Source organism: Ischnura elegans (assembly GCF_921293095.1).
Source record: "Ischnura elegans chromosome 13 unlocalized genomic scaffold, ioIscEleg1.1 SUPER_13_unloc_2, whole genome shotgun sequence".
NCBI classification, from domain to species: Eukaryota; Metazoa; Arthropoda; class Insecta; order Odonata; family Coenagrionidae; genus Ischnura; species Ischnura elegans.
The window spans coordinates 7,338,330-7,360,272 of record NW_025791658.1 but is presented as its reverse complement, the minus strand read 5'-3'; the positions used below and the strand labels follow the sequence as shown (position 1 = coordinate 7,360,272).

The 21,943-nt window shown below is 36.9% G+C and overlaps 1 protein-coding gene across 2 annotated transcripts in view; it reads left to right on the top strand.

Moving 5' to 3' along the window:
- Positions 1-1,836: 1,836 nt before the first annotated feature.
- LOC124172735 (zinc finger protein 35-like) overlaps positions 1,837-21,943 on the top strand; it is a 30,621-nt gene continuing 10,514 nt past the window's right edge. For both annotated transcript variants that reach the window (XM_046552206.1, XM_046552205.1), the window contains exons 1-4: positions 1,837-2,224; positions 2,353-2,490; positions 4,881-5,048; positions 15,340-15,459. In XM_046552206.1, coding sequence (XP_046408162.1) covers positions 2,057-2,224; positions 2,353-2,490; positions 4,881-5,048; positions 15,340-15,459 — 594 coding nt within the window. In that variant the 5' untranslated portion in view covers positions 1,837-2,056. The remainder of the gene's footprint in view (positions 2,225-2,352; positions 2,491-4,880; positions 5,049-15,339; positions 15,460-21,943) is intronic.

Below are 21,943 nucleotides of genomic sequence, written 5' to 3'. Positions count from 1 at the left end.
CCAGTTAAAACCAAATAGAAATTGGATTGGGATGATATTTTCACCACGGGTTCCAGTGATAGTGAGAGTGCAGGTGATCATGGTCATCGTCGAAGGTCATCCCTCTAGGATTTCCGATACGGAATTTTTAAGTGACAACCGATCGCAATGACGATGAGCTCGCCTTTAGAGTAGGTTTCAGATATATCGCGAGAAAAGCTCCCAAAATGTATTAAAGACTCTGTTTGGAAAATATTAAAATTTTAATGTTACTTTAGGAAGGCCTTCTAATTACAAAAGTAACTTATTAACACCTGAAGACGTTGTATTTATTATATTAATCGAAATGCGATTGACCGATTCTTTCTGCAGAATAGGAAGTGGTTTCGGGGTTTTGAGTTACAAGATGGTAGATTGTGTTGGAAGTTCGTCTATATTATCGCTACTAAATTGAAACATTAATAGTCTGTCTTCCTCAGAGCTTCCTGTCGCCCTCCAGGCAAGGTATTTTTAAGTTGAAAGTATCATCGACAGCTTCGAGGTGGAAATAAGTTCACCGTAAGACTCTCTACCGGACTGCCAAAAGAATACACATTTCACACGAGTATACGCTTTCGCCAATGTTATACGCAAGTCTCACTTTGTTATGAACTATAAAACATTTCAGATGCACATCGGTTGGATCCTTTAATTGCGACGATGTTGCCCGGGCGACCACCATATCGAATTCCCATCGTAAAAAATGCCCCAGATATGATACGCTAAATTTTTTTCGCGTATAGAAGCCGATATTCACTTTTAACATTGTTTCTTATGGGATATATGTTTCGATTAACGTCATTTCGTTTATCGTCACATTTTTCAGGAACGTACGTTAAACGTTAAACGAGGACTCACTGTACTGGAACTAAGAAATGCCTCACAACCAAGCCGTCCCTTGTGTCCAAATGCCTATGCTGCTTCCTTCGCTTCCTCGTACTGAACTATGACGTCAATTTGCCGCTAGCCAATCATCGGGCGTTTTCGAGTCCCACTCGTATTTGAAAATTCTCTTGAACTTTAATGAATAAAATATCGCTAACGACATCAAAAAGTAGTAAAACCTTTTCACTGTGAAACGCAAACATGTATTTCTACATGATTTTGGAGCTCACAACTGTTTCTGAAATGTATGCAAGTTCCCTATTGGCCATTAACTCCAGAGAACTCATTTCACTTTCGTAAACATAGATGAATAAACATTTTTTTAAAGCCGCAAGCAAAGTTTTGTTTTTAATTACTCTTCTCCTTCCTAAATAGTTTTTTTTTCGTGTAAAAAATCCAACATGAATGATTTCTTCTGCTTCGTGGTCCCCCCTCTGCTTGCCAAGACCATAAATATATGTCGAGTCACTTTCTTTACATCCTTAACGGGGTAGTTACACTGTGATTGTCCTACGGCACAAACATCGACAAGGAATTCTGAAAGGAGACTGATGTTTAGCACTCGGATAGAAGTGAACGAACCAATATCTTCCTTTTACATCAAATTTTACCGAAATTTTGGAATCCATAATGTCACTGCAACCCCGTAAATTCAATGACGCAGTGTAGCAACAAAAAAGCGCTCGATTTCCATGCTTAAATCATTATTAATAAAAAAAATCTGCCATCAGTCAACGTAAAAATTTTACAGCTTGACTATGTCTCTTCTTTTATCGAATGAAGGATTTTTTAGATACCGGTTCTCAAACTCGGGTAGTAGGCCCGTTATATAAGCGTGCCTCTGGTGGTACAAATTGCAGTTAAGCTACCTCCAATAACCAAACTTTGTTTCTTATGTCGTATAATAACATGTTTTCAAAATAAGCTTGAAAACATTCCTCGCCACCGCTGATGCGATGTGTTTTACCTTTAAGGTTACTCTTTATTGTGAACTTGTTTTGTCCTTTTTCCCTAAAAATTCCAAATTTATTTCATTTCCGTACACCATCGAAATGAATGTAGTTTCCTTATGGGACCGCTCTCAGTGCTGAATTGGTGATTTTGTCGACTAATGACCTGACTTGAAGATTGAATTAGTTATTGAAATGAAAACATGAGTTGTATCCCTGGGATTTTCACGTATTTATCGGAATGGAATTCCAAGAGTACCTTATGTAGACTATGTATGAAAGATAATGATAGTTATTACAACATATTCACTTCCAATATAGAATGCCAAATAAGTGTAGAGGATGTCCTACTAGATTTAGTCGGTTTGAAAGTAAGTGGCGATTTGCGTTTCATCCATTTTATTCATCATGCTTCTTATTTTATACCATGTTTTGATCGTATTCTCTCTGAGTACCTAACGGAATCTTTAGACGTGTAGCGCATTATTTGCTCTTTCAGATTTCTGTTGGAGATGGTCTACCCACCACCATGTGTCCACTATGCCTGGAAAATCTCACCAAATTCAGAGTCTTCAAAAAGATTTGTTTAGAATCGGACGAAAAACTGAGAAAAATTTCGTCGAGGCATTGCTTCAGGGTAAGTACCTACTTATCATATTTTCTCATTGGAAGCCCGGTGCATGGCAAAGTATGGGACAAGGTTAGATTATACAATATAAGTTTGTGTCGACAGGAGTGAAATATCTAGGAAGATTGACTTTTTATAAATATTTACTTGTTTGCGTACTCCACAGGTTCCAACAAAAATTTGAAATACTCAATATTGTTATTGATTTATCACTTGTTGTCACTAGTGGATTTATGTAATTTTGCGTGACTACATGAAGGTAGTAAATTCATCGTTAACTAAAAACGAAATTATTTAAAAGATCCAAAGTTAAGGGAGAATGCCATTTGCTAATGAACATTATTAGGGCATATGAAATGCCCTCGGACATGGTCGAAGAAACAATTTAAGGAGTCAAATCACCAGCAAATTGTGTTTCCCAATCTGTGAATCCATGGCAATGTGCTGTAGTTCATGTACACGTTTAAGTGGATGAGAATGACGGCGATTTGTCATCTGGTGTCATCGATGTGTTTGGAAATCAATCATTAAGTCAGGCATTCAATTACAGCAAAGATCAACTCAAAAACGCAATCCGCATTCTAGGCTAAAACACATTCTCAAATAAAATACTCACTTGGGTAAACGTTGATAATCTAAGGTGCTTATTTATAGGAGTCTCAAATTGATTAATCTGTGTTTGGATTATTGATTTATTTTTTCACATTCTTGGTTGTACATAATTGCTGTGTTCCTTGCTTAATCAATTTCAAGTATAATTACATCACGGTTTTTTAGAAACGAGTTTTATGAAATAATTATGGCATACAAGATGATTTTGTCTTCTTTTTTCTTTGTAAATATTAAATCCCATGTCGTTTTCTAGAGTTCAAATTTGAATAAATGTAAGATGCTCTTCCTGGACCATCAAGTATTTTGGAGAATGAATGAAATAACTCTTGTAATTTTCACAGAAATTATTTAATGGTAAGGCACGTTTTGATGCGGAGGAGTCATTCTCGAGTACGAAGTAATGTGGTATTATGCCGGACAATTTTAGTATGAATTAGCTAGGGGCAAGGGGAAAGCAGAGCAGTGAAGAGGTTGAAGGTAATGTAGGAAGGGGGAAGGAATCACCCCACAGCGATGCACACCACCAAAATGGCAATGTTCATATTCGTGGTTCGTTTTAAGAGGAACAATATAAACATTTCCTTTGATGAAAAGTTTAGAAATATCATTTTCATATAGCACACTTATTTTCGATAGTCATGTACTTTTCAACACCTCGGAAATTGAAGTACACCTTTCGGAATCAAGGAACGGGTAAAATTAAATCTTGAAAATGTCTTTGTAATGCAAAGACGTCGTTCTCTTGATGAAAAATAAAATCAAATACATCAACGTGAATATTTTGCCCATAACGAGATGAAGAAGACAACCTTTCAGCCATTTTCAACTTTTTTTTCATGTACTTCTTCAATCTTTTGACCGTAAAAGCTAAAAGTTTATGATTGAACAATGCTCAATGACTTATTGTAGTAATCGAATAAACAATGAATAGAATGATACACGACAGAACCCTAGAAAAAATCCTGGATCTGCCCATGACAGTCCCTGATGAAATATTTGTTTGGATGAACGATGATTATCTAAGGTTTATATTTTTCGGAATCTAAGCATAGATTCCGAAAGAGAGAATATCTATATATCTTTGAATTTTTCATTTATTTTTTTGCCTTATTCTTGATTGTACATAGTAGGGTGGTTTCCTATCGTTTTATTGCCTAAACCAAAAGATTATTATCCTTGGAGTATGTATTTCATGCTTTTAGTTTTTTAAATGACAATATCTGTTTTTCCCGATTAAATGAAAAGTGAAAATTTTCAAGAGCGTGAAAACGTGACGGCTAAGTATGAATGCTGGGAAAAGCCCACGTGACGTCATTCTGGTTCCAGCTGCCATCATGTGAGGTCGCCTTGGTGCGAGGCTATGAGCGCCGCTAGGATACAGGCTGCTCGCTGCTGAACATAGGGGTAGTGCAGAGTACCCTGCTTGCGGGTAGCGTTTGGCTTAAATAAGGTTTTTAATACCTTATCAAATGAAGGAAACTTTCCGACCACAGGCTATTTTAATAGGTGATTATTAAGACATGTTTCCCTGAGATCGTTGCCTCATGCATGCATTGGTAACCTCAGACGATGTATAACTCCTATCCTTTCGTGTAGAAACTAGGTCCCTGTGACGTCACGTGGAGTGGCATCGCATGGGTGCCAATCTGGCCTTTTTCAAATGAGGATAAATTTGACCATTAACATTCAGATTTAAATAATCCTGTTGTTATCAAGATTAGGAGCATGGCTTACTAGTTGATTTTGGTGTGAGTGTTAGTTGTTTATCACTGTTATTTTCTCCCCAGAGTATCCAAGGAGATGGGGCAGCTGATGTAAAGGTGGAGTCTTCTGACGAGACAAAGGATTGCATTCAAGATGCGGTTGAAGGTGCTTCAAAGTTTGCTTGCTCAGTCCAAACAACTGAAATATACATTCCTGTGCCCGACTCCCAACATCCCAGAGGCAATGCATTGGTAAGTTGTCTTCTCATTTACATTAAAACTTGATTTGAACGACCTTTAGTTGAAAAATGTCTTGGTTGTACAACGGAAGTGGGTTTTGTGTGTGTATTCGTTTAATGTATGCATTTCTAGCATCAAGCATCTCTGTAGGATCGTGTGCTTTGGAAATTAACCCATTAATGCCCAGACGTATCTTTAGATACGTCACTCTTTCAAAATTCATAAATACTCTGTGGTTTGTTGTTAATGAGATTTCTTAATGTAATATGACAGAATAAAGTCTTTAAATGGTATACAAGTGATTATTAGATTATTTAAGCCAATATTTGCAATTGTTATGCTTACTTACACATGGCTGGTCATGAACTACTCAGAAATCGCTACGCTATGGTCATGTGAAAATTAAATTTTCACATAAACCTTTGAGTTATCTGAATCCAGTTTTTACCTGTTTTATTTTAAATGTATAAGGAATATTATCATTTTAAAGAGATTCATTTTTCTTTCAAGCTCATCACAAAACTAATCAGTAAAGTTTTGACGTATCTAAAGATACGTCTGGGCACTCGTGGCACTAAAAATTCAAGTTTTGACTTATAGGTATGTTTCATTCTATTTATTGATTAGATGAATATGTAATAATTTTATAAACCTAATTATGTGATAGATCGAAGACAGTTTTATATTCCTGCCATTTCATGAAGTATAATATTGAACAATTAGGTAAATACAGCAAAACAGGAAATTTCTCAGAATTGCTGTGCATCCTCATTTGAATTGTGATAAAGTAATTTCTTTGGAAGCAGAAAATGAGTCAGTATTTGATTTCTGGGAATGCAAATACTCGCAATATCAAGTTGCCTATCCTGGCACAGTAGCGGATACAGAAAAGAATTCAAGGGGGGCACAAAAGATATCTTGAGCTATCTTTACTTGTATCGTAATGAAAAATAATCAAGTCACGTGCAAAGTTTAGGAAAGTTTTATTTAAAATGATTATAAACTAGGCATTATTATTATTATATGTATATTATGTACAAGGCAATGCCATCTTATGAAATGAAAGAGTCACAATTGTAGTTCTGCCCTGTTAGGCAATGCGGGCGGCCACGTAAGAGGGGGGCGCGCTCCCCCTTCGCCCCCCATATGTATATGCCACTGTCATGGCATTACTTGTATTCTGTATCGCCGACGGTGGAATGGATTGATTACTTTGTTTCTCGTTCAACACTCCCCTGGCAATAATATCCAATTTGCAAGCTGGAAATCAGTGTACGAAATAAGCAACTTTAGTGAACATTGATAAAGAAACTTTGTACTACGCTCTATCACCAAAAACTCTATACTTTGTATTCAAATTCGAGTCTCCAAAAGATTTACCTGACATAAGGAGGAATCTGCGCTTTAAAAACTTTTCAACCGTCGCTTCTGTAAATACTTTTTTGTTACTTTTGTTGCTCACACCGCTTGCTATATAAGTCAAGAAAACAGCATAGGGGCTCCCATTTACCGCTGTGAAGAGAAGACGTACCTTAGTGATGGAGCAGAGGTGAAACAAATCTGAAATAGCTCTAACATCAGATCTGTCAGCAGAAAAAATTCAAGACAAATTTAATGAACAATTGTAAAAAATGTTAGTACATTCTTCGTACATACAAATCGAAGGGATTTGTGAAGTGTTTGGAATATTGCTTCTCTCAGGTCACCGTCTACTTAGTTGATGGCTTTATCGGAGGTCATCTCCATACTGCACCATCGAAATACTTTATCAGACAATGCGAAGGAACAGGTTTGAAGAAATGTTAAGGTTTCTGCATCTGGCAGATAATTATTATAATGGGAAGAATGATGGCAAGGATAGGCTATATAAAGTTCAACCTTAGTTTGAGGTTTTGAACTAGACTTTCAAAATTTTAAGCGCTGGAGAATACTGTTTGGTGGATGAAACAATCAGCCTCTACTATGGTAGATATGGCTGCAAGCAATGTATTAGAGGGAAACGAGTAAGATTATGGTTAAAATTACGGTGTATTTTCGAATCGAGTCAACCTTTATCATGCTGTAGCCAACCTTCAGAGAACAGATCTTGGTCAAGGAGATGTACTTTTAGGGCTAGTGGATGAGTGAAAATTACCACCAGGTACAAACATATTTTCTGACAACTTATTCATATCAGAATTGATTACTATTAGCATACATAAAAAAATGAAAACTCCTGTTTGTTATTCTGTTTCCGAAATGCCAGTGGCGATCGCGGACTACAATTCTCACATGGGTGGAGTGGACATGTGTGATCAATTCCTGGCAAATTACCGGACAACAATCAGGAATAAAAATGGTGGTTCAAATATTTCAGATGAGACTTGAATGCATCAGCTGTACAGGGATGGTTACGGTATAAAAAAACTCGGATACAGTATCACACTGCTGTAAAATTTCAAAATGCAAATGTAAATTGTTCTCGTTATAATACTATAATAATACTCAAAATTATATTATTTGATGTATAATAATTCAAATTCAAGTATTAAAAACTACTGATGAAGGCATGGGTAATGAATTATAAAGCAAAAACGTGCACACACCCATTTAAATGATAATGCGCATTTTTGACCCCTTAAGTGCCCAGATGTATCTTAACCCTAGAAGGGCACACTGGGGTCCAGAGGACCCCAGGAGTTTTTTTCTTTGCTGTAACTTTTGTAATGGACAAAATATTGAAAGCTCATACCAATGTAAATTTCCTTTTATATCTTAGTAAAAGTTTCTAGTGTGTGGTGATTTTTTCAGCGTGCTTATTGCTTTATAATTTAATGTTAAAAATGGCCTGGGGTCCATTGGACCCCAGTGTGCACTTCATGAAATTTTTTTGAAATTGCGAAAAAAAATTAACACATTTGTTTATTGCCTTTTTTGCTGCAAATGCATTTGTTATAATGGTATTTATACGTTTATAGTAATTAAAATGTCATTTATCATTTTTTATCACTTTGGGATATTTGAGGACATCAACTTTTTTTGTCAAATATCTTGGTTTCCTCTTTTGCAAATAATTTAGGAACTTCGGAGTGAAATACGTACGAACATACTTCAATGGAATTGATTGTAGAGCAATAGTTTTGAACATATATTACTCATAATAGTAAACTATTCATCAAACATTGACGTTTGAAATCATTTGGAGATTGAAAGAGAGAGCGAAATTTGGTTTCGGATCTGCCTGGATCAAAAGGAGCAGTGCACGACGTCAAAACTCCCCAGCAAGCTTGGGAATTACTGTTGGATAGCGCTTTACGAAATAAAATAATGACGCACACAAATGAGGAAATACAACGGCAGCGTCAAAATGTCACAATTCCTCAATCGTACCATGGTGATGTAGATGTTGAGGAGATTGAGGCTTTTTTTGGACTTTTATATTTTTCTGGGGTGCAGAAGACATGCCACACAAATTTGTATGAACTGTGGTCAACTGAGTTTGGATCTACGTTGTATCAATGCACCATGTCTCTTCACCGATTCCTGTTTTTGCTGTCAACCTTGCGTTTTGATGATAAAAACACAAGAATGCAGCGCAGAACGATCGATAAATTTGCGCCACTTCGTGAAATTTGGGAAGGGTTTGTAGATAATTGTAAGAAATATTACACTCCTCATGAGTATAGTACAGTAGATGAACAACTTCTCGGTTTTTGAGGCCGTTGCCCCTTTCGGATATATATGAAAGGAAAGCCAGATAAGTATGGCATAAAAATTGTAAGGATAAATGATGCAAAAACGTTTTACATGGTAAATGCCTATCCTTACATAGGAAAAATAGTTACCAATCCAGATGAAACTGTTCCGACATATTATGTACGGACATTGTCAGCACCAATTCATGGCACGAATAGAAATATTACATGCGACAATTGGTTCACTTCTGTTGAGCTTGTAAAGAAGATGCTAAAAGATTATTCAATAATGATGGTGGGCACCATTCGTAAAAACAAGCGTCAAATTCCAGTGGATTTTACAAGAAGCTGTTGTTCAATCTTCACGAATTGCCTTTGACCCTGACATGACCCTGGTGTCTTTCACACCGAAAAGAAATAAAATAGTGCTTTTGTTGTCATCTTTTCATTTGGATGGAGCTATAAATGAAGACAATGGAAAGCCCGAGATTATTTGCATGTATAATGCCACTAAAGGAGGAACAGACACATTTGATCAACTGTGTCATGAATATACAACAGCCAGAAAAACCCTTCGATGGCCAATGCGGATTTTCTATGGCATGCTAGACCAAGCTGGTATAAACGCAATGGTTCTTTATTCTCATATTGATAGTAATGAAAAAATAAATCGGAGAGCATTTTTGAAAAACTTGGCTTTGTCACTCATCAAACCTCATTTGCATCAACGGATTTTGAAAAAAAAAAACCTGCGTTCTTCAATCAGGAATACTACTGCGGAAATTTTAAAAATTGAAATATCAGCCATTGATAAACCTGAAATCCTTCACAGCAAAATACGATGCAGCTCATGCCCAAGGAATAGAGACAGAAAAACAAGAATTATATGCTTATCGTGCCGCGCTCCGATGTGTGACGAGCACCGAAGTTATCTGTGTACTACCTGTACTGGAGTGAGAAATTAACAACAACGCATTTTTTTCTAAAAATTTATATTTTACCTGTAAAATAAATAATAGTAATGTACATTTTGGAGCAATAGGAAGTCCTAATGAAATTTGTGAAAAAAAAATTTAAAAAATACACTTGAAAATTTTGTTGTTTTCAATTGTTAAAATTAATACGTTTTATGGAAAGAAAAAATATGAAACATTTTTTTACTTGAACTACACAATGTAATACTTAAGCTGGTAAAACTATATGTCTGTACATCTAAAACATTCGTAAGAGTAAATAAAAGTAGGATTGGTGACTTTCTTAAAGAATTTTTATGTCTTTAGAATGAAAAATATTTTTTTACTTTCATTTTAATATGTTTAAATAACTTATATTTACATATTTGTGTAAGAAACACTTCTATTATTGATATTTACTATATTAATAGTAAAAAAATATCAGGGGGTTAAAATTAAAAATTTTTAAAGTTATGGGGTCCGCTGGACCCCAGTGTGCACTTTATGATTGAAAAAATAAGTGTGCACTTCTAGGGCTAAGATACGTGTAGGATTAAGTACTATGCAAGTGTTAGAGATTTTTTAAAATATTTTTTCCCGCATCAGGTATGATGCCTAATCATAATTTAAGCAAAAAAAGTAAAATTTTTAGAAAAAAATCTTCTGGGCATTAATGGGTTAAAATGTAAATACAAATTACAAAAATGTAATTTCATACAGAATTCAATTGAATTGTTATCCTCTCACAAATTTGAGTTTACATATTACATGATTAACAATAAAACCAAAATCCTACCTGTTCCTATTGCTATGAAGTTTGCATTCACAAACAAACCAACAATTTCAGGTTATAAAAAGACATCTATACCTCCAAAAAAATAGCTTGCAACACTTGCCACAAATAGCTCATAAGAAGGAAGACTTTGATAAAAATCTGTTGTTATAATTTGATGAACAGCATGTGATTCGGCTATCCAGTGAAGTTGAAAACTGCTTTTCTTCAAAGAGCAGCAAGTGATATGAAATTCAATTTTCTGATAAAAATGTAGATAAAAATAATTTTTTTTAAACATTCTGATTGAAAATAAACAATTGCTTAGAAAACTCTCTCTTAGATAGAAAAATTCAATTTGAGTTGAGAAGGAAAGGGTTTTAAACCAATTGTCTCACCTCACCTCCACCTTTCCCTCACTTTTTATACGCGAAAAAACTTCATTTGTCCGAGAAATCTTTCATAAATTCATGACTTTTCAATATTTGGTTTAATTGTGTGGAAGAGAGAAATTTTGTTTTTATATTTTTGGGGGATTTGAACCCCTGGACCTTGCTATACGACTGGCAAATTCGTGCCTGAGGTTCTACATCAGACCACAGAGAAGAAGAAGAAAATGGACATTCAGGAGGAATTAGGAGATAAAGAGCAATTTGAGTAAGGGACAGGTACTAACGACATATTATTTCAAATGTCTCTGCTTTTGGCGCTCGGGCGAAAAGTGTGGCAGGCCGATATATCGGCTTTTGCATAGTCTATTATTTAATTTCCTTGAACTTATTACATCAATATATTTTATTATAGTAAATGTAAAAATATTTTTTCAATATTAACCATTTCAACCGCAATAATTTAGGAAGAGATCGCTTAACATATAAGTGATAAAATAGCTTTGTATTGATTTTTTTCCTAGTCGCAACATTTTATCAAAATGCCCTCCATATTTCTCTCCAGTGCCCCAGGAAGAAGGATAGCACAAGGAGGGTTAATTAATATTGGAAGAGGTTAATATTATTGTTTTTATGACTGTCAGGAAAGAATAAAACTTTGCTAGTTCCACAATAATTCATTCACTCGTAACAGATTTCAATAGTGTGTCATCTTCTGGAGAGATCTTCTAATCTTCTGGTCAATGCGCTGTATTTAAACTGGTTCATTTTAGGGTGGTGTCCTATTTATTTTTTACTGCCTAAATGAAAAGATTATTGCTCCTGGAGAACATATTTTATGCTTTTAGATTTTTAAATGTGGATATCTATTTTCCACGATTAAATGTAAAGTGAAAAAATTTCAAGCACGCGAAAGCACGACAGCAGAGTGAGTGAAAGGTGATGCTTAGCCTGTGTTATCTTTCCTTTTCCATAAGAGTGTCTACTGTGAGAAGACAAAGAATGTAATTTCAAAGGAGAGCAGTCTAATGGCTATAAGCTGCAGTTTGCTTCATCTTATTTTCTATCACTTTCCACCAAAGACTTAACTGATGTAAGTTCTTTATCGCTTTCGTCAATGCCATTGGAAACAGCTTCACTTTTACAAATTTTGGAAATCCTCTTGTCACACCTACAGCAAATTTTTCCTCCAGGCTTCACCATGATGCCCACTGCTCTCACAGACTTACTCTTTGTTAGAGGTATGGTCCTAAGAAATTTCCTCACAGGACCTTTATGAATGGCAAAGGGGTACAGCATTTAAGCGGATAACATTCGTATTTCTTTAAGAAGCAATGAAGATGATGAGAGCACACAGTCAACAATGATGAAATAAGAATATTGCACTGCAGGGCAAATTAATCTCTGTCCACTTCTGGTAGTTCTTTGAAATAAAAAGTTTGGGCTGTGTTTGTGTAGCTCTTTTTGTGAAATTCAGAATAGAGTTCTTTGCCAACTCTGCACAATGCTATCTCTGACATGGCAAGACAGACCTCAATGCGAATGAGATGTAAAAATTTAAGCCTGGCTATCAGTCACACAAACATGAGTTACATAGTCTGAAATTCAACCAGGATATCTCTAAGGCAGCAACCATATTACTGAGAAATTAATTAACATCACTTAGACTGAAATTGGAGAAAACTTTCCGATGGCTCTCTTCTGCCTTTACATTTTATACCACACTATTCAGTTACCCATGGAAGCTTAGCTTGGTAGGACTAGTCCTGAAAGCATGAAATTATCAGTACGTTGGGGAGTACATTCACATGATTGCTTATATGTTTCCTACTCTAAGAGCCAGTAGCATACGCTATAGTGAGATGATGCATGCTCCAATATTGTTTAATCAAGAGTATAAGCTTATATCTCCTCTAAATTGTGTAATATCTATGTGCCTTGAAAAAGAGCCATTTTTCCCCGTGACCATGAATGAGTATATTTTTTTACTAAAAGGAACGCCGGACTCACTATTTTTTTTCATCAGGATCTTTGCTCATACATTAATGATTACTTTAAACTGAATCATGAGTCTGTATTCGCATGGCCATTCCCTGTGGATGCTGACAATGAAAAATGGTACGAGCGAGATTTTTTTGTAAACTTATGGACCACTTAATTTAGAAAAAAAATCATGACTTTTCATCCCACAGGAATGGAGTTATGGATGAAAATAAAAATCACCATGTGTTGCACGTTGCGGCACTTTAGGGGTCACGCCCAAATTTCGATTGCTCGTATTTAATTAACAATTGACAATTGGAGGCTAAAATTGTACACAATTTCTAATTATACCAGAATGTATGACCATGGCAAGTTTCATGAAAATCCGAGTTGGTGGGTGTCATTTGGTCAAAATATTGGTTGATTTGACATGGAATGACCCGAGTATGAATGCTGGGAAAAGCCTGTGTGATGTCATTTTGGTTCAGACTGTCACTGCATGAGGCCACTTTGGCGAGGCTATGAGCGCCGCTACGATGCAGGCTGCTAGCAGGTAGCGTTTGGCTTAAATAAGGATTAATACCCTATCAAACGAATGAAACTTTCCCACCTTAGGCTGTTTTAATAGGTGATTATAAAGACATGTTTCTCTGAGCTCTGTGCCTCATGCATGCATTGGTAATCTCAGACGATGTAAAACTCCTGTATACTCGTGTAGAAACTAGGTCCCTGTGACGCCACATGGAGTGGAATTACATGGGTGCCAATCTGGCCTTTTTCAAATATGGATAAAATTGACCCTTGCCATTCGTCTGAACTGGTATTTCTAAAACCAAATAATTTGTGTATTATGAATACACTAATGGTGGGTAACGAATCACAATCAATGCCTTTCATTTTCTTTGATGAAGGAAACTACCCTATTGAATAAATTATTGTGGAACTAGCTAAGTTTTATTCTGCCGTGGAGTTCCATCAAGTGATGCCTCAAACCATAGTATTAGTTTTGTTTTGACTGATTTTTCATTGGCACCCTCTTCCTTAGTTCCATGTGAGAGGGAAGACCATCTCAGTTTTTCTTATTTACTTTTAGGTATGCTCTCATGTGGAACAAAATGTCCTTAACTAATGGCTACCTTGAAAATTACAGCATATTAAAGGTGTATAAGAGGAAAAATAAGCGGTTATAAGTGAAAGTGAAAAAAGTTTGTGAACGTCCACAGTATTTATTCAAGTACGACGTGTTTCAGCGAATCATCGCTATCATCAGGTACAAATGCATGGTTTACGTCAAGAAGTCTTATATATGTACATGCAGAAAGGAGGGGTAATGGTAATGAGTTGGTGGAAGTGGGAGAGGGGTTGGGGGGTAAAGGTTGGGGGGATGTGGGAGAACCACTCCTTTCCGCATGTATATATATAAGACTTCTTTATGTAAACCATGCATTTGTAGGTAAACTTTTCTCTGGATTCCCATCGGGTTAATGTTTTTATAATGGCCAACGTTTCAAGCACCGTCTCGGCACTCATCATCAGGGCTGAATATTGATTTATTCATTATTGTTCACATTATTTGCCGGGAAAGCATAAAATCATATTTCATGCATTTGTACCTGATGATAGCGATGATTCGCTGAAACGCATCGTACTTGAATAAATACTGTGGACATTCACAAAGTATTTTCACTTTCATTTACAACTGCAATATGTTCCACAACATCTCGCCAGACACCGTTGAATACAAAAAATAAGCATTTATTTATTTAAGGAGTTGCTCACATACAGCACTTCTGCCCATTTATAGTGATGCAGTAACAAGCATGAAATTTTAACATAAAAAATGTGAACATAGAGCAGTGGCATAAGATAGTAAAGAACAAAATAGAAGGCACGAGGAAAGGGAGATGGAGAGTGAGGTTTGCTTATTAGCCGAGGAATGGGACATGGCAAGTTTGACAAATGAGTTTAAGGGCCGAAAAAACGGGTCAATATTGTCTGGTAATGAATTGAGCAGGGAGCAAAGGCGGTGTTGGAGTGAGCGCTTAGCAAGGGATAGTCTAGGGATAGGCGTATGGAGGAAGGAATGTGTACGAGTGGGTCGGCAAGGCACTCTGAAACTAATGTATGAAAGCAAATCAGGACGATGAATGTGTGAATTTAGAATATTGTGAATAAGTTTTAAGTCTGTTTTAATCCTTTGTTGGGAGATTATTGCTGAAATTGTCATTCCATGTCTGTAATCGCCGCTGCATTAATGGTGTCTTGTTGTCTTGGTACGATTTGTGGAGGTAGTTGGGCCATCTCGGTGGTGTGTCTCCTTTGTATGATAAGTGGAGGCTTTACATGATAAAAGAAGTTCACTACATAGAGGTTTGCTTATAAATTCACATGTAAATCTGAAGGGACCGTAGGGGTGGTATGAAGTATAGAGGTTTACGATGTAAAGAGGTTCACTCCTCAGAGGTTTTTACTGTAGAAAGGTTTTAATAATTATTTTGCTTTTATTGAGTGACACTCAACATTCCCTTTTAGTGTACTGTGAAAGAGGAGAATGAACAGCTCCTCAGTGAAGGGAATTATCCTGCATTTAACTCACCGAACACAGCTGGAATCTCAAGTGAGGCTTCAGACCCTCTGGCAACTCATGACTTGGTAAGTGTACTTTTGCATTGTTAACCTTTTCCTATCTAAAGAGGTAAATATACGTGTGGACATTTCTTGACCCGTATATTTCCGTCTGTAGCTTTCCCCCTTTTATGACGGTTGCGGGTGTACGACTCGTTTGTTTCGGGACCCAACACTGTGGGGTTTAGCCTTTACCCTCGGAATCCGGGAGCAGGTATCCTGACCCCTCGTCTTTTAATACCCCTCTTAGTGGTCATGCAATTGTTTATCCAGTCAGTTTTCGAAATAAATATTTGTTCTTTTCTCAAGAAATGTAAACTAAGAATTGAATTCTTTGTCTTTTGAGCTGCGTTTACAATTTTTAAATGAAATTCTTTGATAAATATAAACTTAAATCCCGAGTTCTGTATAGACATCAATATGGAAATTGTTGCTGTATTAAATGCATTAATTTTGACCTTAGAACTTTATTTAAAATTTGACAATGCTCAGAAAAAAATCAGGAATTCAATTCAAATTCTGCAATTTATGTGCTAGCAGCAATTATCCATGTGCCAAATACATATGAACAATACATAAGTTGACCGCGAACCAAACCCTCTGGCTACAGATCATTTGGTGAGTGTACTTTTGCTTTGTTTATCGCAGTTTTGCAGCGATGAAAATTCCTTCCTCAATTGAAAACGCATTTCGGCAGATACCTTGGTCCCACAACTAGTCACATACATTTATTTATGCTTCCTCGAGTAATTATATTTCGGTTACAGTCAAATAATTAAAATTTACACCATCCAAACTTTTATTTTGCGAAAATGCTTAATTTTGCGACATGGAAATAACACAATTGAAAGTAGGCTTGACTGCATTTAAAAAAATGGGAAAACATCAGATGCTGCTAAATTGTGGATAAAGATTTCCATGCAGAAAAATAAAATTTTCAGCAAAATTATTGGAATAATGATGAATAGCTGACTTTTTTTAATTGAAAAGTAGGAACAAATTATGAAAAAAAGTGGTGAATGCAAGAATCCTAGGAATTCCGGAGAAGCGTCGGACACTGTAACTACAGAGCCATGGCTCAATCTAGATGAATGCCTATTTCTAAGGGAATATATTTGACCAGTAAATGTTTAACTGTTTCTCGTTTAAACTGTATGTTATTTATAACCCCATCTGGTGGGGTCATGGGGGGGGGGTCCCACTAGTAAGCGAAATTGACCCCCTTCCATTCATTGTATTCATAAACAGGGTGTCCAGTATTTGGGAAAAATGAGAGAATTAGAAATTATGAGTGAATTTTTAGTCCCTAGGATAATGCATGAATTATTCAAAAAGTATCTATCCAAACTCAAATTTCAAAATCTTTAAAGTTGATGTACATGTATGCTTTACAGTGTATTGATAGCCTTTTAAATTGCACATTATCAAAACATATACAGCAAACTCCCGATTATGTGGGCTGCTGGTGAGGAGATGCGACCCAAATAATCAGAAAACATGAATAAACCAAATTTTCACCTTAACTTCTTCTAAATTTCATCACTGAAGTTAACCAAACAATCTATTATTATTTACCCTCATTGTCCTTTTTTTTGGATTTCCGGAATCATTATAAGCTTTCTTATCTTGACTGCAATCCTATTAGCTGTGATAATGTGTTTGCACTTGTATTCATACTGGTCCATAAAATACCCGGTTTGCAACAAACAGTGCATCCGTGACTGCGAGATCACAGATTCAGAAAAGTGGTTTGCATAAATGCCTCAAAACCACTGCTGGACGTTGGAAACTACACTGCTACGCACCACACTGCATAGTCATATCTCACTCAAGTAGGATGACTGCTGACTGCTGTGAGACGCAGATCTGTGATGGCGATCTTGCACCACAATGCTTGGAAAACTGGAACAAGGAATTCCCATAAAGGTGACTTGCGAGCGATCACGCCATTGCCGAGTAGCAGTTAAAGGAAACCAGGACCTAACCTTTTCCATGCTAAAGACGTAAATATTAGGGATAGTCGGATCAGATACCTGGGATCCAAATATCTGCGGATATTGCCCTTCATCGGATACATCGGATCCAAAGTCACGGAAGACATCGGATCTGGATCCGAAATTTTGAATAATAGCTTCAGTGAATGCCCCATAAGGGTGGAAAGAGTTCCGATTCTCTCTTTGAATGCGCCGTCGCATGCAATTCTTGTCCAATGCCATTGGTCAGTGCTTTATCAGAAGATTTTTCCTATTTTGATTTACAAACTCAAGCGTAACAGTTTAGGTCCTGAGCATGTAAAGATGTAAAAAAAACTTGAAAGCCTATAAAAATACTAAAATGTGTAGGAAAATCTAAAAAGCATTCCTTCGATTGTATGTACCCAGAGTAAACTTGAATAATTACTTCGTTTAATTGTAGGAATTTGAAAATGCATTTTTAATCCGAAAATGTCCGATCCTAAAGATCCAGCTCCGAAAATCAAGGATCCGATCAGAATGCGGATCGGAAAAAAACCCTGGATATATCCATCCCTAGTAAATATCCATCTGGACATTTCTTGACCCGGGAGACGAAAGCAGCATATTTTCGTCGGAGATTTTCCTATGCAGATGAACAAATGCCGAATATATAACTTTCCTAGCTCTCCCCCTTTTATGATGGTTGCAGGTATGAGATGTCTTAGTTTCGGGACCCAACATTGTGGGACTTAGGCCGTACCCTTGAAATCCGAGAGCAGGTACCCGGACCCCTCGTCTTATATTATCCCTCTTGGCGGTAAGAGGCCGTGGTCATACAATTGTTTATCTAGTCATTTTGCAAAATAAATATTTGTTCATTTCTCAAAAAATAAAACCCTAGGAATGAATTATTTGTGTTTTGAGCAGAGTTTACATTTTTTAAAATAAATTTTATGATAAAAATTAACATATATATCGATTTTAGTATAAGCATCAACATGGAAATTGTTGCTGCAATAAATGCACTTTTATTGATGGTAGAACTTCCTTCATAATTTGACAAAACTGCGAATAAAACGAGGAATTCAATTGGAAGTCTGCAATTTATGTTCATGCAATAATTATCCATGTAGCTAATTCATATTAAATAAGCATGATTGACTGCAAACCAATGCCGCTGGTAGGGTTATAAACTGCGAAAGGAGGGAGCACAACTACCCTCGCAGCCCGAGATAATGCAGAGTCCGCATTTGGAAGGGTCGAATAAAGGTTGGTGCTGAGTGTGTGTGATTATCTGGGACACCCTTCTTAACGAATATCCTGCAAAAGTGCTCCATACAGAGGGGACGAAAGAATCTCTTGGGGCTAAGTGCAGCAGTCATATGCGAAGGAGAGAACTGCACCGTCTCAAAAGGCTTTAGTTGAATTTTATACGCTGTCGAGTGCCCGGCTATGACTCATGCTATCTCTATTTCCACTTCTTCTGCTGCGTTCACTTTTAATTATTCCTCCCTCTCTAGATTGACCTTGAATAGCCATGGCGTAAACATTCATTAGAGCAACGAAATCTCCAGTTCTCTAGGGCCGTATTCAACCGCATGCGAGGCCACGGCAATCATTGCACATTTGAAATTTAAATATGTATTTAAAGATTGAGGTTGACATTTTTCTTCATTTACAATTTTCTATCCATTGAAGATTATTCTAAAATTAATCAAGATTTTTTAATCAAGATTGCGAAAACATGGAAGGAGTGGGAACTCATGGATGGATAATCGGGAACGTGGATAAACAGCAGCTGAATGATTTGGACTCTGCTCTATCTATATAACTCTTGGGTTGGCAGGAGAGGACTTAATCCCACTGACACTTAGTCCTTTCCAACGATTTGATCGTTGGATTGTTCTTCCTCTTAGGATAATCCTCCAAAAATCTTAAGAACAGCAATGGCTGATGCCTGGTTTCGCTGATGGTAGGACCCACCCGCCTTTGTGACGGTGCGGGATTCCTCGTCCCTTCCCTTCCATCCCTATCCGTCCCAGGAGGCATCGTCGGGCTCCTATCCCGGTGGCGCCTCATTCCTGTCCTCCCGTTTCTGCGGTGCTGAGGTGAGAAGCCTCACCCTATGAAAATCTAAAAAGCATTCCTTCGATTGTACGTACCCAGAGTAAACTTGAATAATTACTTCTTTTAATTGTAGGAATTTGAAAATGCATTTTTAATCTGAAAATGTCCGATCCTAAAGATCCGGCTCCGAAAATCAAGGATCCGATCGGAATGCGGATTGGAAAAAAATTCTGGATATATCCATCCCTAGTAAATATCCGTCTGGACATTTCTTGACCCGGGAGATGAAAGCAGCATATTTTCGTTGGAGATTTTCCATGGAAGAAGTGCGAACTAATGGATGGATAATCGCCAATGCGGATAAACAGCAGCCAGATGATTGGGACTCTGCTCTATCTATGTAACTCTTGGGTTGGCAGGAGAGGACATAATCCCACTGACACTTATTCCTTTCCAATGATTTGATTGATGGGTTTTTCTCTTTAATTGGAAAATCCTTCAAAATCGTTGGCACATAAATGGCTGATTACGCGTTTTGCTAGTTAGTGGGCCTTTTCCACCTCTATAGCGGTAAGGTGTTTTACCCCATCTCTTCACTTCCAACCCTATCCCTACCTCAGAGGCGTCAAGAGGCTCCTATCATGGTGGCGCCTCTTTCCTTGTTCCTTCCCATCCAAACTCCTGCTCAGGAGCACAGGTGAGATAGCCTCTCACTTTGTTCCTGGCCCTGGTGTGTTGTATGCTTTAGAGGACCCACCTAGGAGTCCTGATCTCTTGCCACTTAGTCCTATCTATCTACGGAAAATCGTAGAGATTCCCTTCCTCATAGGAAATTTTCTCCTTTCTGTAGAAACATTTATTTTGGCTTCGCTAGTAGTGGGCCCTAGTCGCTTCTATATTAGGTGAACCCAACCCAATTCCAGTCCCGCCCTATCATCCCGATCCCTACCCCTGAGGCATCGTTGGGATCCAATCATGGCGGCGCTTCCATCCTTCTTCCTTCACTTCCCGAGCATGCAGGCGCATGAGTTAAGTTACTGGGTCCCGCCCGCGGTGTGTGTTGTAACCCTCAGGGCAAGGAAGCGACATACCCATAAGGATAATGCGTATAGGTTTTGATACATCAGTGCCATCTATGCCAGTGGTCCAAGGCTGCCGCGATGTTTAAATGCACATCTCAGCGCGTGTTTCAAACTTTTTTACGCGTCAGGATAGGGCGTGCTATTCAGGCAAAATCATGCTACTGCAATTTCGAGAAACTTAAAAGCAATGAATGTCGTAAAATCTTGACTTGAAGAACTTCCCCAGGTTACTAAAGCAGTAATCATAATGCAAGATTAATGTACAAAGTCAACTGGCGATCTGGTGGTTGGTAAGAATAATGATCTCGGAAACTTACTTCAGTGGACATTGGTATTTATTGATACAATAACTGGTAAAAGAAATGCAACAATAACAATTTAAATATGACAAACTAGAGGTGAAATCTGTGGAAGTTAACAATTCTACAAGCACATGAGATTTGCAAGCAACAAATATCAATGACAACATGAGAGATATCAATGACAACATGAGAGATGAGCAGCCTTTGCGTAATAGGAGACAGATTCCATTACTTAAGTAAATACTCCACACCTATAGACAAAGATGGTGACCCAACTTTCCTTGAGGTAGATGTATCTTGCAACAGCTCTGGGACGGAAAATAATGCTACTCCTGAAACCATAGACCATAACAACACTTCTCTAGAAATAAGCATGCAGGTTTGGATATCATTTCATGGAAGATAATTATTTAATTATGAAAGGAGAAGGACATTTTTTCATAGGAAGTAGTTCATGATGAGTACCCATTAAGATAACATATCTTGGCAGAGGAGTCTTAAAATGAAAGGTTCTTAGAAGTTAATATCCATCACTTATGTGAAAGAAAGTATTCCGAAAGTGGACTACGAGAAAAGTGATGCACATTTTATACCAATGTAGTAGAAATTCAGTTCTTACTTCAAAATGAAAGAGAAAGTTTTAAGAAATGTAAACATTGTAGAACACTTAATGAATTTTGCTCAATTGATGACAATTAAACAGTTAAAAGGACAAAGTTGAAATATCAAATTAAATACATAACCAACAAAATGATTAGCATTAATCAAACCAAAGCATAGCAGTAGTGATTCATGAGTAGTTTGAACACTAGAAAAACTGCAAATACAATGAAAAATATATTGAAATATAAGGAATACAAGACACCATGAAATGTTTAAAACATGAGAAAAGGTTAGGTAGTCACACGTTAAAATCAAAATGGAATAATGAAGGAAACAAAGAATGACTCACATTTTCATCACCAAATACATTTCATACCCATGCAATTTAGCAATAACCAAAATCATTGAGACTTATATCCTTCATCGAGCACATTCCAAAATCGTAAGGGACACTGTAAGCAATAAAAAAAAGTCGGCAGTTAACACTAATAACTATCAATAA